The sequence below is a fragment of the Apis laboriosa genome, unplaced genomic scaffold, assembly GCF_014066325.1.
Source record: "Apis laboriosa isolate Shangri-la unplaced genomic scaffold, ASM1406632v1 scaffold9_cov152, whole genome shotgun sequence".
Lineage (NCBI taxonomy): Eukaryota > Metazoa > Arthropoda > Insecta > Hymenoptera > Apidae > Apis > Apis laboriosa.
In genome coordinates, this window is record NW_025224966.1 from 2,652,428 (window position 1) to 2,671,720 (window position 19,293).

General features: G+C 48.5%; 2 protein-coding genes across 5 annotated transcripts in view; both read left to right on the forward strand.

The window, feature by feature from the left end:
* The first annotated feature begins 647 nt into the window (after window positions 1-647).
* LOC122720036 (nidogen) lies at window positions 648-15,375 on the forward strand. The gene is given in 22 exon segments (XM_043946440.1): window positions 648-851; window positions 854-1,081; window positions 7,371-7,649; window positions 7,758-7,963; window positions 8,040-8,131; window positions 8,210-8,356; window positions 8,744-8,977; window positions 9,105-9,630; window positions 9,707-9,873; window positions 10,022-10,153; window positions 10,224-10,322; window positions 10,694-10,861; window positions 11,371-11,508; window positions 11,903-12,028; window positions 12,167-12,289; window positions 12,573-12,916; window positions 13,098-13,434; window positions 13,492-13,714; window positions 13,931-14,106; window positions 14,237-14,345; window positions 14,619-14,737; window positions 14,917-15,375. Coding segments are annotated over 22 exon segments (4,290 nt in total). The 5' UTR covers window positions 648-662; the 3' UTR covers window positions 15,045-15,375.
* A 3,294-nt stretch (window positions 15,376-18,669) lies between these two features.
* The window catches only part of LOC122720037 (neuropilin and tolloid-like protein 2), a 75,724-nt gene continuing 75,100 nt past the window's right edge, over window positions 18,670-19,293 (forward strand). For 3 of the 4 annotated variants that reach the window (XM_043946441.1, XM_043946443.1, XM_043946445.1), the window contains exon 1: window positions 18,674-19,118. The gene's annotated coding sequence lies outside the window, so the exon portion shown is untranslated. Of the gene's footprint in view, window positions 19,119-19,293 lie in introns of all 4 variants that reach the window. The other variant, XM_043946444.1, reaches the window with a different exon arrangement.

The following is a 19,293-nucleotide window of genomic DNA, read 5'->3' on the forward strand; positions in this document are numbered from 1 at the left end:
GATGCGATCGCGTTACGCGCGATCGGATAATAAGACCACTATCTGATAAATAATATAATAAAGCAAATAGCGCGAATAACGTTTAAATTCGTTTCGTAAATATAAAGAAATTATGTATACGTATCGCGTGAAGAGAAAAATAGATGAGCATGGAAAATCCGATTTATTATCGAAAGCCTGCAAAAGTCAAGAAAAATTAGCTATCGTAAATAAGATGGAAAATATTTACTCTAACTGCGATTAGAATTCTCTTTATCACGTGACGCAAAAACAATCCTCTAATAAATTATAGAAAAATTCTTTTGCTTGATATTTGTCCATCCGTCAATTTTTCTATCTCTTTATCTTCCCCGTAAGAAGATTATCCACGCTTCTCTTCTTCGCACCCAACGTATCCAACAACTTTTCGTTATTATAATTTTCTATCGAAACGATCGAACGTTGTAATAAAACGTCAAGTCGCGAAAGTTCGAATCGGCTAAATCTCTCGAGATTGGCGATAACGAGTGGAAAATAATAATAAAAAAAAAAAATAAATAAATAAAGCGAAAGAAAATAAAGAAACGTTAAGAAAAAAAAAAAAAAAGAAAAAAAAGCTTAAAAACGATCAGAGTCGCGAAAGCTCGCCGATACTCGCGTGCGAAGAGGCGAGCGTTGGCGCGATGGAGGGGGGGCCACGGCACGAAATTATCGGCGGCACAGGGAGAGAGAGCAGAGAGACGACGGTGTTTCATGCGTTCGAAAGAAGAGCGGCCGAGAGGACGAGCGGGCAAAGGCGATTAGGGGGCGGCAAGAGAGAACTCGTGGTCGCCTTCGTGGCGGTGTCGATCGACAGTAGCGTGAAGGCAGTCAGAGAGAGAGAATGACTCGTCGCGCGTGTCGTCTAAGCGTCTCGTGGCCGGCCCTGGTGCTCGCCCTGATCGCGCCCTTCGCCGTCGCCCTCAACAAGAACGATCTCTACCCTTACTCGATACCCGGCACCTCGATCCTGCAAACGGATCCCAACGGGTTGCTCTTGTCCGCGGAGACGATTCTCAAGACGCCTATCGCATTCTACGATCAAATCTTCAATTCCATATTCGTAAGTAGTATCCAGTTCCACATCGGTTAATCGTCTTATTCGATTCTTTTTCTACTTTTTAATTCTCAATCGGTCGAGATAGAATTTCGAGCGAATAATTTTTCTGACTTCGCGTTACAACAGTGGATTAGACGGAGAATCTAAGGCAAGGATTTATTTTAAAACTCGGCGGAGAGGGAAGCGGATTCGGCGGATAAAATCGTTATTTTTATCCGACGAGAACGTGGATGGATCGCGCCGCGGTTTCCCATCGGGTTGCGGTGGCCACTCCGCATCCGGCCCCGTTTAATTTCGGTGCTCACAAAAATACACGGTAAAACCCTCGATCGAGGGCCGCGGGGGCTGGACCCGTCGTTCGAACGACGAGTAACCCTTGCTGCGCGCGAAATTGTGTAAACACGGGGCGCGCGTGCCACTGTTTACGCTTTGTGGGGAAAGGGGGAGAGCAACACGAAAATCGTTTATTTAATGTTTCAAATTAGGACCGATATTCGTGTGCGTGTACGCGTGTGTCGCGAGAGAAAACGTCTCTTCTGTTCCCTCGTTCAAGCACAACAAATAATTCCCTTAGGGGGACTAACCATCGTTTCGATTTCGAACCGATGGAAGAGAAAAAGAAGAGGGAGGGAGAGATCCGACAAGGTCTCGAAAGAGATCGTCGGAGAATGGTGCAACTGGTTTCGTTAAATATTAATTCGCGCCGAGAAGCGAGAGAAACATTCGGTCATCCCCTTAATTCGACTCGTGGTCTAATCTGTCGTCATCTTCTGGCGTGACACGAATTCATTGTACGCGATGACGGTCAAACGGTCCCGCAGTCGGCGCGCAATCGGTTAATTGCGCTTGGGTCGTCGCACGAGCTGCTTCTCATGCTCGTCCGCCTCGTTGCGCGTCACTTGTCACGCGGGCCACGCTCGCCTCGACGTGGAACTCGCCCCTTTCGACCGATCGATCGATCGAAGCGAGCAGCTCGCGATAAACAAGCGATTTCGCGGAAAATCGTTTCTCGAAGGAAGGGTCGATCCGAGAATGAAAAACTCGCTTCGCTCCTCGGCCATAAGCGAAAAGAGAGGAAGAGAGATAAGATTTCCCCGATTTCTTTATCTAGATACCAAATTTTTCGGGACAAAACGGCTATTAAGATTAGCTACGAAAAGCGCTATTGAGTCATGGTAGACAAACAGATGCGTGTATTGGTTGCACTGGTGATCTCACTTTTCCACGAACCGATTCACGTCCGAGTCTCACGTACGCGCTCTGAATGGACATTGAATTACGTCTCCCCCTTCTCCGCGCGTATACGCGCATCGAGAAGGTATCGAGAGGTATCCTCCTTCTAATTCATCCACCTCCCCACGAGGTGTATGATCTCATGCGTGTCCGTGCTTCCTCCTCCTTCTCCTCCTCCTCTTCTTCTTCATCGCCTCGTAAAAAAAAACCGCACGCCGCGGAGGAAAACACACGCGATCGAGCGGATGATAATTGCGACCCGTGACGTTACGCGCCACAACCCACGGTTTACCTCCTTAATAAGATGTCCTTCGTCGATACGCGAGCCTCATTGCGTAATTATTACCCGTTGGAAAACTAGCCTGAAAATTTGAATATCGCGCACGTATCACGTTTACCACCGTGTGGACGACAGACATCGATCGAGCCTCTCTCGTAGTACGCCTCTTCCATTCATCGACACGGTCAATAAAGCGATCGCCGTGCCGAATCGTGGACGCATTATCGACGCGACGTCCCCCTCCTTCCCCCGCGTTTCATCCGTGTGTCTCCCGTCTATCGAATCAACGCGGTCGAACGAGCCGCACGCGTTTTCCGGATATAACCGGAAGGGAGCCTCCCGGGATTATCGACGGTTGATCGTCGGGGGATACATCCGTTAACGAGCTCGGATCTCGCAAAGATAGCGAGAATCCCATTCATCAAGATGCGGCCTCGATAGCATCGGGATCGGGCTCTTCCAGATTCGTTTCGCTCTCTGGCAAACTCCCTCCCTCCAACCCCGTTTTTCGTTTCGCGGCCGCACGGTTAATTAAGCTCCGTCGGCCATCAGATAAATATTTAATTAGCCTTCCCTCTCCCCCCTCCCCTGCATCCTCAATCCCCGTTACGCAAGAATATACGAGAAGCGGCGATAAATCGGCGAGACAAACGATTCGCGGTTGTCGTTAATTAAATGGATAAATAAACGCTCGACTCGACTCGTGTAATCTACATATAAAGATGCAATGTATGAAGATATACATCGATCTCCCTTCTTTTTAACGAGCTTTGTTAACGCCCAGAGTTAATCCGTCGAAAAAGTAACTCGTTAAAAATTTCGAATAAAGTTAGTTTAGGAGTAATTGTTAAATATATATTTTAAATTCGTTAAAATATATTTTTATCGTTATTATTATGTTTCGCTAAATTGTCGAAGCAAATATTCGTTAAATTTTGCCCGGCAACTGTTACGATATGGGAGGGAAATAAAGCGATTCGACCCGTGGAAAAGGAAAAGAAAAAAAAAGAAGGAGAAGAGTCAGGAATTAGCTTATTGCGCACCGTTTCGCGGAAATTTAGACGAGGGAACAAAGAGAGAGAAAGAGAGAGATAGATAGAGAGATACCTGTTGGTTGTCCGCTCGTCGGAAGATACGATCTCGCTAAACGAATGGTATCGGAAACCGGCCGCCGGTGGATTTGCATCCAGATGGACGTTAATGCGACGGACGATTTACGGTGTAAACGCGGCCAATTAGCCTTGACGCTTTCCCACATTAGTTAACCGACGATTTGTAGGAGTGATGGCGGCGGGCCGCGTTACGAAATTCCACGGCTCGCGATTCTTCCCGCCGCGGCGACGTCATCCACCGTCGCGGACCCCAATTAAACTCGTTTGAAAAATTCGCGGTTAATTACCGCCAATCGCCAACTCGTGTGAATGCGTTTTCAACTCGTCTAAGGAGTCGTTAATCCTCCATTACGCATGCTAAATTTTATAATAAATACGATAGAGAGAGAGAGAGAGGTATCCTAGTTAGTACGACTAGAAATATCTTCCATCGTGTATTTACCGCCGTGTAATTTGAATTGATCGCGATTAAGGAGGGAGGATGGTCGATGTTGAGGCGAGGACGCTGGCACGATTTTCTCCGGCACGAAGAATTCGAGTGAAATTGAAAGGAACGACGGTTGTTTGGCGTGCAAACCTTCGCATCGATTGACACAGATATCGGGGTCGCGATACACGTCCGCGACGATCTACTTAGAACTCGCTGCCTACACGACAATCATCTCTATTTCGTCGCTCATCGTCGACGATTCGCAGTCATCAAAATGATTGCGGCCGATTACACGATTGCGTTAGCGCGTGCGGCCCGCCTTGTTCACCTCGCCTCGAGGAAATCCATCGTGGCCCCTGTCTCTCCCTCGTTCCCCCTCGAGGAAACACCCGACGATCCCGATCGATCCGAGAACACGCGCGAGGGGATGCAAGCGCGCGACCTTCGAACCGTCCCCTCCCTCTCCGAAACGATCGAGTTTACCTAACTCTAGCACTAAGTCGCCCCGATTCTTGTTTATCGCGGCTAATCGAACCCATCCAGAGGGTTTTTCCGCGATCTAATTTCTTCTGAGAAGGGGAAGAGAGGTGGTCCTCTCGTCGAAGCGCTTTTTCCCCTCCTTCATCGTATAGGTGAATTCGAGCGGGAGAGGCGCGGTGGAAAACGCGAGATGTTATTCCGCTGATGGACGATTGATTGAACGCATTGAGGGGGGTTCCCTCTGGCCGCGTCATGTGATCGCGTGCGCTCACGGTCACGAGGAGGAGATGCAATTACGGTGCGTTACGAATCGTTACGTTCGAATTATTCCATTCGCGCGAAATCGCGATGATCGGTGAAGCGCATCAGGAAGCGCGAAGAATCGGTAACAAGTAAGGCAACGAGACGTAGATTTACGTATTTACGTACGTATTGGTCGCGACGCGAGACCGTCTAGCTAGCTATCTATCTATTTTCACCGTTTTCTCTCCAGTTTATTCGATTAACCGGAGGGAGGGTTACGTGTGTGCGTGCGTGTGTGTCATCGGCTCAGCTCTGACCTACGACCCGAGCGATAGCCCCGAAGGAGATAGCGGCGGAGTCTCCTCTCTCGAAACGCGCCACTGTCAAAACGTCCGCCGATCTATACGGGCCGTGAAGGAAAGAGAAGCGAAAACAGAGAGAGAGAGAGAGAGAGAGAGAGAGAGGAGGGGGAAGACGATCGATGCTCGACGGTGGAACTGGTCGCGGTTGCTCTCCCATCGATTATCGGTGATCCTGGTTTGCCGGCGCCCCCGTAATTATCGCACTGAAAATCGTCTAATCGGAAATGGCTAATCCGTGCCGATTGGAATCGATCGTGGCCGGGATTAAAAGGAGAGAAAGGGTGGACGTTCGATCGGAATAATTATGGAGAAGTTGGCTCCCGGACTCTTTTTGTTCTCTCCTGGCCCCGTTCCTCCTTTCTTGTCTCTGTTCCTACTTTTCCTTTTTCAATTAAATTCGACTCGGCGCGAAATTGGTCGCGTTCCACGCGAAAGAAAAACCCGATTGATCGCGATCCAGAGCGGCTCGATTGGACGGCTTCGTCGAATCGCGAGGCCAAATTGCACGGAATACCCGCTCTCCTCGCTAGATAAATTTTAATCACGGGTCGAAAAAGTAAACGCGATTGTAATCGAAAAAATGAATAAAAGAAAAAAAAANAAAAAAAAAGAAAAAAGAAAAACAGAGAGAACGTAATTTCAAAGTTGCTCTTTGCGTATTGAAAATATCACGATACACGCGCGTGAAACACGGAATGAGTAACGCAAGCGTCCGTATGAAAAGCTAACGAAGCGACGAGTCGATCAGCGTGACGAAGAGAATCATCCCCTGATTCGGTTTAATTCGTGTCAATTCCCCGGGACACCAGGTCGCTCGTTGAACGATACGGGTGTTAAATTTGACGCGACGTCCGCGTTATTATTGCCGCACGTGAAAACAATACGTTGAGCGTTGAGCGATCAAAAGTTGGAGGAATCGGAACGTGGGACCGGTCGAAACTAGGCCGGAATTTGATTGTCGCGTTAAACTTGGTCAATTAGCAAGGGTCGTTGACTATGAAGCGTTACTTCCGTCTTCCCTTTTGTCCCTACACCCGCACCACGTCTCCCTCTCAACGCCTATTGTTTTACGTTATGTCACGCTTCGGTGAACGTGAAACGAGCCACCAATTTATCCGCACCAATTTATGACGATTATAATTACCGAATTTTTAGGGGAAAATCGGAAAATAAACTTCAGAGATTCAAAATTCGGAATACGGAGAGAGAATCGCACGATATTGCAAAAAAATAATTCACGAGGATCTTTGAGTTTCCCTTGATTTAAAAGCTCGCAACATTTTTACGTTTTTCACGTCCCGAGGTCGTGAAAGTAGGAACATTTTCCAAAAGGAGAAACTTCTTCCCGAGACGAGATCGAGATCCCGGTGACCCAAAAATACGCCACGAAATAGGCCGCGTGTGAACAGATGTCCCGACGACGGAAACATTCGCGGGAAAGCAAAAATAGTGTTTCGGTGAAGTTTTAATTTCGTCCTCGGTTCTCGTTAAACGTGAAGAACCGTGACCCGTGGCGGCGAGGGAGCAGCTGTTCCCTCGCCGCCACGAATATGGAGCAACGCGCGCGCTTTTCAGTTTAGCCAATTGACGACGAAACGTCTCCAGACCTTTCCAACTTTGTTTCAACTTCGTTGAACCTTTCGTCGTAAATATCAAATGTTTTATCATTCGAATCGTCCAAGAATTTTGCGCCGATTATTTTTAAACTCGTTAAAACAATTTTGTTTTATTTGGGAACTTTCGACAATCGATAAAATGAGATCGATTTTAAAAAGATTTAAAAAGTCGGGAAATCTTTCTTCTTTATTTTACGACTCTTCTTACGAATTAGGAGAGGATATCTAGATATCCTCCGGATTTCGTTCTTTGGAAAGGATCCCCTGAAATTTAGAAACCTCCTAACAGTTAACTCGGAAGGGGTAAAACTTAGATAAAGACCGTCGGGGGGAATTTTATCTCTGGATTACATCGAACGGATAATGAAAGTTTCTCCAACCAGACACGGCGAGGATCTCACTTCGAAACGCCTCGTCCGACTAATGAGAGTTTTAATTACGGGTGGTCGTACAATCCCCCTCATCTTTCCGTTACTTTTCCATTTCAAGAAGTTAACGCGCAGAAAGAAGAGATGATCTTACCCCGGTTTTTACAGGTGAACGGAAATGGCGTCCTCTCGTTCGCGAGGGCGATGCACAGGTTCTTCAATATCGCGTTCCCTCTCGACGATCCGGTTATCGCGCCTCTCTACACGCACGTGGACACGAGAGGATCCGGAAGAGTGTATTACGGCGAGACGGACGCGCCGGAAATCCTCGGCAGAGCGGGAGGGATGGTGCGCTCGGCTTTCACGGACGCAGCAGACTTCGTACCGACCCACGCGTTCCTCGCCACTTGGGTCGACGTTGGATACTACAATGGGAAAAGCGACAAGGTGGGTATCGATCGAGATCTTCCATCGAGGAGAGGAATCGTTTCCAACATGATACACGGTACGATGCAAGAGATAAAATCTTAATAATAATTCGATCCCTCGCCTCAGGTGAACACGTACCAGGTAGCGATCTCGTCGAACGGCACGCACTCGTACGTGGAACTGTTGTACCCGGATGACGGTATACAGTGGATCCAAGGTGAATCGCATCCGAACGGGTTGCCGGACGCGAAGGCGCAGGCGGGATTGATGAGCGAGGGAAGGATGTACACGCTGAGGGGTTCGGGGACGGATCAGATCCAGAACGTGGACAAGTGAGTCATCGAAGACAGAGTTTCTCGTAATTTCTTTCTTCTTCTTCTTCTTCTTTTTTTTTTTTCGATCTCGCAGATGGTCGAACGTGAACAGACCTGGCCAATGGTTGTTCCAAGTCGGGCCGATCTCCGACGAGGAGGACATCAAAGTTCCGGACAACGTGGAAGGTAAAATTCTTGGTGGATAAAGCCACTTCGATTCTTACGATCCGTGGGTAATATAACTGTTCGTTGCTCGCCGATCAGATAGCAGCGCGACGAACGAGGTGGCCAACTGCAGAACGGGAGCAACGACTTGCCATAGCAAGGCGACGTGTGTCGACTACGAGGTGGGCTTCTGCTGTCATTGCAAGCAAGGATTTTTCGGGAACGGCAAGTCCTGCCAGCCCAACGGTAAGAATCGCCGTTTCATCGAGGAGGGTCTCCGTCGTAAACCCTCCAATTATCCGCGAGAGTCACGTCCCTTTGATGTAGCCACGCCGCATAAAAATTCGCTTTCAAGAGGTCTCTCCGCGCTTTTAACCCTCTCCGACTCTTCCCCCTTTCCGAACACCGCGAAACGAGGCCCGATAACGGACAATTCCGTTCCCCGTTTCTCTCTGATCTATTCATAGATCGCGCGGGGGAACGTGGCCGTTTGTTTCGACGACCTCGTAAAATGGGGTGGATCCACCCGAAGAAAAAGAGATTTCTCTTTGACCGACGACCGTCCCGTAACCGAGAGAGGGTTAATTTAGATGACCAACGAGATTAAAAGAAGGTGTACGATACGATTTGCAGATGTTCCGCTGCGAGTGAACGGGCGAATTTCCGGGACGATCAACGGCGTGGAATTCGTCGCCAGGGATCTTCAGTGTTACGTGCAGACGAAGGACGGAAGGACGTACACGGCCCTGTCGAGGGTGCCCGAAGAGATCGGGGCCAGTTTCCAGTTGCTTGGGAATCTGGGCGGAGTGATCGGTTGGCTGTTCGCTAAACCGATCGGCGAGACGAAAAACGGATACGAGCTGACAGGTAGGGAACGTTCTGAAAGAGGGGGAACGTCTCCCCCATCCCCTCTCCTTTCGTGTAAAGTTGGAGACTTCGATCCAAAACTTTGGCCGATAACTTTGGTTAATCCGGAACGAACAATCGTTGGCAGGGGGTTTGTTCAATCATACGGCGGAGTTGACATTCCCGTCAACCGGCGACAAAGTAACGATACGAAGCAATTACCTCGGCCTGGACGTGTTTGGCCAGCTGAAGATGCAGGCGCAGATCGAAGGAACGTTGCCGCAATTGGGGAGGGACACAGGCCTCGATTACGGGGACTACGACGAACTTTACACGAGGGTGCAAGCAGGCGTGATCCGCTCGCGGGCCGAGAGAATTTGCAAACTGACCGAGGGAGGAGAGAGTCGCGAGCTCGACTTTATCCAGGACGAGACCATATATTACAACGAGTGTCCCTATCTGACCGTCGAACCCGAGGACGATACGACTAGGCTCAAGTTCTTCAGGGGTGTCACTACTTACGAGGCGACCGAGGGGATTATACGTTTCGCTGTCAACACCAAAGTCGCACCCCTCGAGGAGGAGGATCCGTGTATTCAAGGGAGGGAGACTTGCGGCGATCACAGTTCCTGCGTGGTGGACGGCGACAGCTTTAAATGCGTCTGTAATCCTGGGTAAGAAGAAATTTCGCTCGAGCTCCTATCAAATTTATCTATGGAATTGTCGAAGAAATATTTTTATCGTTATCAGTTACCAGTATTTGTACGAGGAAGACGGGAGCGCGATCTGCATCGACGTGAACGAGTGTACAGCAGGAAAGCACATGTGCTCTCCCGACGCGCAGTGCATCAATCAGGAGGGTAGCCACACGTGCCAGTGCAGGCCCGGTTTCTCCGGGGATGGTCGAACTTGCGACAGTAAGTTGGCCGTTTACCAACGCGGAAACGGGTTACCAACGTGACTCCGGTAACTCGCGGTCGAGAAAAATCGATAATTCCAACATGGTCTTTCCGTCTTACTTACGGTCGATAATATCGGTGTGTGTATCTTTTGTCGACAATACAGAGCTCCCCTCGTGCGAGGAGACCAGATGCGACAATTACGAGCAATGCGTGATGATCGAAGGGGCGCCTAATTGCATCTGCCTGCCTGGATTCGAGGATACGGAGCAGGGTTGCTATCCGGCCACCCAACGCGGTAAGACCCGTTCTCTCAGATCCTTTCTTCAGATCTCCTCTCTTCGATATCAATCGAGCAATCGTTACAGCCCCCTGCGACGTCGAGGATAACTGCTCCCCGAATGGTTTCTGCAATCACGACGCGGAAAAGCAGAAATACGTGTGCATCTGTTTGCCAGGTTTCATCGGTGAGTGTTCAACTCAAATTTTCTAACGAACACGAATTTAATCCGCCGAGATATAAACGGCGAGATGTTCGTTCGATGTCATTAGGAACGATTCGATAGATTCGATTTCGTCGAACCCATTAAATTCATCGCCTCGCCTACATTATTTAACGCGGTCAAATAAAACGAGCAAATCGGATAATTAAATATATCGCGATATGCTCATCAACGTGGAACGCGATCGAATTTTCGATTGGGAATAATTCGATGGGCGGGGTATCGCGCGAAATCGGGCCAATTTCCGCGCGCGTCGTTTTTCACCGATACCGCGCTGCATTTGCGAACGAATCCGGAGGATCGCCTTCCGCGCCAACGATCACGATCGTTTCCAGGCGATGGGTACACGTGTTACCCGGACGCCGAGGTAACCACAACGGACGAACCGCCTAAACCGCAATGCATCGAGGAGATGTGTTGGTGTTCAAGGGGCTGGGAGTATCGGAATAACGAATGCGTGCGGCAGGAAGAGGAGACAAGGACCGTGGACTACGATCGAGACTGTAAGTAACCGCGACAAAGGGACCTCCCTCTCTCCCTTCTTCTTCATTATTCAACTTGGAACGTCGAATCTTCGAATCTTCGTGCACTTTATTTTAATCAGGATAGTTTGTCCTTTGTCAAAGCATTTTTTCAAGCATGATTAAATTGCACGTTGATATATAGAATTCTAATTTTAATAAACAGACGCATCGAATTCGAGATTAATTTTTTTCATTATTCAATTTGGAACGTCGAATGTTCGAATTCGTGCACTTTATTTTAATCAGGATAGTTGTCCTTTGTCAAAGCATTTTTTCAAGCATGGTTAAATTGCACGTTGACATATAGAGTGAATTCTAATTCTAATAAACAGATGCGTTCGAATTCGATTAGAGATTAATTTTTTCGATGCACGAACTTAAACTAATTGCACCATGTTAAAAAAAAAAAAAAAGAAAAAAGAAAGAGAAAAAGGATTGAATGATTCACTAACCGATGGCGACGACCGATTTTGCACCGTGCGTTCCAGTATCGGCACGCCCGCTCCCGGAATGCTTCGAAGACAACTGCATATGTCCTTGGGGACATAATTACGACCGTTCGAAGGAGATTTGCGTGCCACGACCTGGATACAAACACGAAACCATGGGTCCATCCGGAGTTCACTGTACGATACGCTTTGCCGTTGCTAATTTGGTCTGCCTAATAATACGTACTTTGCACGAGCTTCACGCTTCACGCGCATATATATATATATATACTCACCACTATAAATTCTGCTCCTCCATATTTTTCGATCGAGCTCATTTTGAAAATAGGTTGACCGTCGTATCGATTCGATATATCGTGATACGAAAGCGTAAGAATACGGAGAGATCTTTCCCTCCAAGATTAAAAATACTACGGTCAACCTGTTACACGGAGAATAATACATTTGGCACGTCTTTTCAAAAAAAAAAAAAAAAGAAAAGGCGTAAACGTTTTCGATACGATCGAAGAAAATAAAAATCGCACGATGCAGTATTGGAAGCATTATCGTAATTGCACACGTTTGTGTCTAGTATCGTGCAACGTGATGAACAGATGTCACCCCTACGCCCAATGCATCTACGTGACCAGCACAGCGGACTACGAATGCCGGTGCAATCCGGGTTACGAGGGTGACGGTATGGAGTGCATAAAAACAGGTACGTTCGCCCCCATCTTCTCCGTTCTCTTCTCATTCCGAATACATCGAATATCGTGGCTCGTACGCGAGGAGAAACTCGAGAAACGTTGGTCGAATATTCGAGCGAATTCACAATTCCCTGTTGTCTTGAGCGCAGAGGTGTCCTGTTTGGAAGTGGACATTTGCGACCCGAACGCGTCTTGCCAGCAAGAGGAGTCTCTGGCCAAGTGCGTGTGCAATCCAGGATTCGAGGGGGACGGAACCACGTGCAGCCCTATCGGTCATATCTCATATCTTTCATATCTTTTTTTTTTTCTTCTCGCTATTCCTCTCTCTGTCTCTCTCTTTCTCTCACTCTTCCCCTATCGTTCACTATTCGATATCTCGACTCGTCGCAAACATTCCCATCCCCGCAAACATCTTCTTGCTACTTGCCTTGCGCCCGCCGGGAAGAGAACACTCGAAGCATGATCACTTCCTGTAAAAACGCTGTCCCGTTCTGATCTTTTCCGAAACTCGTTCTTCCGGAATTAGAACTAGCGTTCGTTTTCACGCATACACAGACGCGTGCAGCAGCAGCTCCGACTGTTTGGAGAACGAAAGATGCTCGTACAATTCGGCGAGCTCCCGCTACGAGTGCGCGTGCAATCCGGGATTCAGCATGGTGGACAGCAGGTGCGTGGTGTCCGATTGCTCGACCAATCCGTCCCAGTGTCACGTGAACGCGCAGTGCGTTTCGACCGGCGAAGGCGGCTACAGGTGCGTGTGCACCGAGGGATACAACGGTGACGGGATCCGGCAATGCGTGGAGGACCACATCGGTTGCAACGTGCTGAATAATTGCGGCAGGAACGCGGTCTGCGGCTACAATCAAACCTCCGCGAATTTCGTCTGCGTCTGCCAGCAGGTATGTTTATCGAATCCGCAGAATTATAGGTTTCTGGGTGATCGTTCCACTTGCCCGTCATCCGCTTCACCGACGACTTCTCTTTCTAACCGGGACGCTAAATATTCAACGCGAGGCAGAAAATCGGCTTTCAAGTCGATTCGAAGGAAAAGATGACGAGGGGAATTTTGGCTAATTTCAGGGCTACTACGGCGACGGTTTCACGTGCCTGCCGCAATCCTCGTGCAGACACGATCCAGCGATCTGCTCGCCTGACGCGACGTGCGTCGCGGCTGGGGAGAACCAATTCGCCTGCGTGTGCAACGAAGGTTTCATCGGGGACGGGACCAACTGCAAATCGAGGCCCAAACACGAGGCCAACTTCCTGTTGGTGAATCAAGGAATGGCCACGTTGAGGATTCCATTCGCGCCGACGTACGAGGATCCTGGAAGCCCTATTTACATAGCGTACATGCAGATGGCGATCGCGATCGATATCGATTGTATGAACGGGAAGGCTTATTCGAGCGACATCAGCGGTAAGATTCTTTTTGTTTCTTTTGCGCAAACACGAATAACAAGAATAATCGTTGCAGGTAATCGAATAATCGAGTTGACGTACAACGGATCGATGGCCGAGACTTTCTTGCCGAAAGTTAGCAATCCGGAGGGATTGGCGATCGATTGGGTCTCGAGAAATATTTTTTGGACGGGGAAAACGACCGTCGAGGTGGCCAATCTCGAAACGAAGAAACGGAAGGTGCTCGTTTCCGACGGATTGGTCAATCCTAGGGGAATAGCCGTGCACCCTTATCGTGGGTGAGTATCGTTCCCCCTCCCCTCCATCCGTCGTGTCATCTGTCCGGTCAGATATTAAATTCGACGCGAAATGTCCCCTTCCCCCCCTCTCTCTCTCTCGTGAAAATTGATAATTCGATAGGATGGACGAGAAAGAAGGGAGGGAAATAAGGAGGAGGAGGAGGAGGAGGAAATTTTGTTAATTCGACGAAACGGATGAAATTCGATTATTTCCAGAAAGATATTTTGGTCCGATTGGAATCGCGCTTCCCCGAAATTGGAGTGGGCGAACGAGGACGGCACTGATCGTGCAATCTTCCTTCAAGGGGATTACGTGAAGTTACCGAATTCATTAAGTATCGATTGGGCGATGGATGAGCTGTGCTGGGCGGACGCCGGAACCTTTACGATAAGTAAGAGCCAGATATCCCCGTGAAATTTTCTCCCCTTAATAGACGCGACACGATCGTCCGATCCATCCGTAATATCCGTCCTCTTTGTCCTCCTTCTTTTTTTTTTTTTTTCTTCGATATTCGTTCGCAGGCTGCATGGAGATCGATAGCAGGAAAATTAACGTGGTCGCCAACCAGCTCACCTACCCGTTCGGCCTTGCGATCTCGCAGCAGCATTATTATTGGACCGATTGGAAGACGTGAGTAATCGATCGACACGATCGATACCGCTCTCTGAAAATTCTTTTTTCTTTTTTCTCTTTTTTTCTTTTTTTGTTAATGATCAACGACGAGTTAACTCGACGAGTTTAAAATTAAATATTCGAGGGATTATTAGCGCGATAAGGTAAAATTACCACTTACTACGAAAACCGGTAAAAGCTTAAACGAGTCGGGTATAACGAGTCGGGAAATATTGGATAGAGTGGAGTGCGAGTTGGAGGATATTTCAATCATCCATTATTATTTACTAGTCACAAAATCGAAGTTGCCATGAAGAGCACCGGGGACAGGAAACAGGCCATATCGGTACCACCAGGAGGAAGCGGTAAATTATACGGGATAGTCGTCGTTCCCGAGTCGTGCCCGAGAGGTAAATCAAGTTTTACGTTATATCGCGTTTCACCTCTCCTCGTAAATTAACCATAACCCTTAAAACTAACGATTAAAATCGAAACGAGTAACGGGATAAGCGTTCAGCGGAATGGTATCGAAATAATCTAAACCGTCGGATTAACGGGGAACGAACGAATTATTCTCTGCCCACAACAGTGACCAACGCGTGCCAATTCGAGAGCGGGAGGTGTAGCAAGGATCAACTGTGCCTGCCGAACGGTCAAAATGGAAGATCGTGTGTGTGCGCGGACGACGCGGATGGACCTTGTACCGACAATCTGTAGCCACGTGCCACGTGATTGGCGGCCATCGAAGATGAAGGAAAGGGAAGGGGAGGAAGGCACGAGGAAGGCTCGGTCAAGCCGATCGAGACGATCCGCAAATATCTTTATGATATTTGACCGATCGCGTTGCGTTTTCGTTAGATTGTAACGTGTAAATTATAATATTACTACTTTCTATGATTGCATATAATTTTTATCGTCCAATCGTTGTTTCGAGTAACGCAATCTTTTGTATCCAAATATCCGGAGTCCGCGGCTGTATGAAGCCGGCTGTATGTATGCTGCGACTCGATCACGCGTTATTTAATAAAAGAAATAAAATAATAAAAAACGAGAGATAGAAATTATTTACGCGCGTTATTACACCCATATACATGTACAAAGTTACCCAAGTAACTTTGTGATTTTTTAAGCAAAAGTTGGTGATCGATAGAAGTTTCCGCGTGTCAAGTGGCGTTACTTGCGGACAAAATGGGAACTTTGTTCGAAGTAACTACGTCGAAAGAGAAGAAGAAGAAGAAGAAGAAGAAAAAAAGAAGAAGCAGAGTTTAATTTCCTGAGCGATTACCAGCATTAAGACGTCATTCTGCCACAGTTCCGGGAATAAGAAGAAAAGCAAAATCCCGTTCCCGTAAGATGACGATAATAAATCTTTCGATTTTCGAGCGGCATTCTTTATCCCCGTGAACGAATAAACCTCGGTGTAACGCGGCACGAAGGTAAGACCGTTAGGGAAGCCAATTACGATGTTCATTACCGGCGTAACAACCGGCCATTTCATTTTTCCGTCCTTGTATTACGTTAATAAGCAACTACTTAGAACCTAGTAACAAGAATAACACGGGCGAACCAGAACCACGGTATAAAAAAAGAAAAAAAAAAAAAGAAAAAAGTCTCGAATCTCTGCCCTCGGTCTTACCATCAATTATCCTTCTTCGCGAGATATATAATCTAAATATCTAAAAGCGGAGAAATCACGATCAGGGATTAAGGACAAAGGAGGGATGACGAGTGGCATCCATCCGTCTGTCGCAAAGGGAGAGTTTATCGACGAGCGATTCCCGACAAGACAATTAAATTTTCCTTACCGCAATCTCTTTGAAGAACGCGTCTAATTGGGCGACCGCAAATCGACGAGGAGTCGTCGGCGGTCGAATCGACGACGCGATTGTAGCCGAGGCAAAGCCGGAGGAGGAGGAGGAGGAGAAGCGAACCGAAAGGCGTGGAGAATCTTGCCTCTTGGTCCGTTCCAACCGCAGAGATAAGAATCTGCCAATGCGTCTCCAAGGAGTTTTCCCGTGTAACTCGACGGTTTAACCTGGGTTAACGGCGGAGAGAGAGAGAGAGAGAGAGAAAGAGAGAGACATCCGACGACGAAGGAAAGGAGGGGAAAGAGTGTCGTTTCGTCGTCTCCACGGGAAATTACACGCTTTCTCGCGTCCCCTCTCCGGATTCCCCTGCGCTTTTTCTCCGACGTTAATACAGGCCGACGTGTATTGTTACGAACAATACAAATATTTAACAACAACGGGCAAACAAAGGTACGAAAGGAGTTATTTGTTAAGTAAACACGCGAAAGGGGAACCAATATCGCGAAACGGTAGATATTACTTTCTTGCGAATATCGAATATACGAGTTCGATGCATTCCGATGGGAAAGGGAGGAAGTCGATTTATTTATCGAAACCTGGCATCCATCGATGAAACGGCGAATTCGTCGAACGAAAATCGTGAAATCGTGTGTAATTTCCACCAGGATTAGGAAAACGTTCAGGGGGGCGAGAATTCAATTGTTTCTCGCGATAACGAGAAAATAGGTTGGGCGTGAATCGAGACGGAATTTTTAAAGAATTCTTTTCGCCCGCCCGTTTGCGCGAGATTCGGAATAGCAGGGAAGAGCGGAGGGTAGAGTTAAAGTTAAGAAAACCGAGCTCGGATGGAAACAGTTCCGCATCCGCAGCGCCAACTTCCACCACTCCTGACCTACGATCCTTTTCGTTAAGGGGAATCCAGTGAGTCGGAGGCTAGACTACTGAGTGAACCGGTCAACGTTGATTCGCGCGGGGATGAAAGTTGGCGCGTTCAACGGTCGGGAGATCAAAAGGCTCCGTTTCCAATTTCAAATTTCTGTGTGCGCGCGTGAAGATCGGAAGGGGAGAAGTATCGCTGGCGATGCGTTTTTCCAGGCTGGAGGAAGAACCCGCGAAACGGCGGCCGCAATTTGCAATTTGCAAAAGAGCGGCCGCTTTTGTCGGTCGGTGAATGGCCGCGCGAATTGGAATACGTCGGTTAGACGTCTGCCAGTGACGGGTGCTCGATCAGCCAGGTTGCGCTCTCTGCCCTTTTGCCGGCCAACCGCCGACTTTCCTCTTCCGCTTAACGTCACCGCGTTCCTTTCTTTCTTTTTAATTTCCAAACGAATTTTCGCGGCCGCGAAATTCGACCGAAATCGAGACCTCTCTGCGATATCTTGTCTCCTCGCGAACCGGATCGTTGGACGAGGAGGAGATTTTTCTTTTCAGAGCGATTTCATTTTACCGTACGATAAATAGAATCGAGGAGCAAATAAGAGGAGAGTCGCTCAACAGTATCGTCAAAATTCCATCGGTAAATTCTGTTAACCTCTACCCGATATAAGCAGGCAACCACGCTCGTTCGATTGTCTCGCGTATTGGCTCGGTTTATGCTCGTATCGCGTCGGAATGAACGGCTGGCACAATCGTTATATACGGGTATACCCGCGTACGCGTATTTAATGAATGTCATGACGTAGCAAGTTTAATTACTCGATGAAACGCTTTACCCCCTGTATCGAACGTTCCCTTTGATCGTACGATCCTTCGCTTCGATGAATCGGACGAGCAATCGATACGCGATAAGAATATATATATATATATATATATATATGTATATCTGATTCTTTTTCTCCGTTAACCGAAAACGTCCCAAAGGAGACGCGGAGGAGCAATATGATCGGCAAACAGCCTCTCGTTACCATCTCTCCATCGCTTCGCGTCGATGCAAGATTATTTGCCGGATCTCGATTACGCTGTGTACACGATGGTTTGTTTGACCGCGGCCAACTTCCGTCGTGGTTCATTCAGCATCGCGTCTCCCTCTGTTTAATCTTACGTATCGTCTTATATATCGTCACATCGACGTCGAATTTCGATCCGACGGAAACGAAAAATTTCTTTCTTTCTTTCTTTCAACCATTCACTCGGTCGAGTCTCGTGGCGTTAGAGGGACATCCTCCCCCCTTTTTTTCGTGCGAAATCTTCCGCGATTTCTCCTCCCTTTTCCGGATGGGTGGACACAACAAACACAGGAAAGGGAGGGCAGGACAGCGGAAAAGGAAACGAGATTACGGCACTCGGCCCGGGCCGCGGTAACGGCAGTTGGAAAATAAGAAACGGCGTCAACGATTACGCGACGACAATTATCGGGGAACGCAATTACGACTACGCGCCACTGCCACGCCGTTGCCGCAAATTTCCTCCCGGCGAATCCGCTCCTCCACCGGGGTCCCTCCCCGTCCGCGCCGCGTGGTGGCCTCGCGAGGGGGTGGGCAGAGGGAGGGAGGAGAAGCGGGGAGAAGGGAAGGGAAGAGCGACGGTCAGCAGGCGAGGAAGGAAGAGAGGAGGCAGTGGTGGGTGGCCGCGAGGCGAGCGGGCGAACAGTCGAGCGGAGAGGTTCTCGCGCGGCGGCTCGCGTGAGCTCGCGCGGAACTCGCGACCAGGCGCCGCCGAGCCGTACCGGCGCGTCCAGTCCGCGTGCTCGCGCAGGAGGGGGCGAACGAAGAGGAGCCGCGGCGAGAGTCAGTCGGCGGTGAGACTCCGCGTGCGACATCTCGGTGGCCGTGGTGCCGTCTTTCCGTATCCTTCACTTCTACCCCGCTCTCTCTCTCTCTCTCTCTCTCATCGCCCCCGCGATTTCGCCGCGCGTATGTGTATGTGTATGTGAGTGACCTGGTGGGTGAGCTGGATCATCATCAGGAAGGGAAGGAACGGAAGGGTGCAACTTGTGTTTAAGTGGAACCCGATCGCTCGAGTAACGACGGAAAGAAAAGGAAAAGTGCGTTGTTCTCCCTTCTTCTTTTCTTTCTTTCTCTCTCTTTCTTTTCTTCCGACGAGGCACGAGTTTGCGCTTGATCGTTCGCACGAACAACGGGGTTCGTTAATCCCCGAGTTTATTAGGAATTATATTAGCAGGAAGGTTCGTTTTACGAAACGAAGGATTGCGAGCTTCT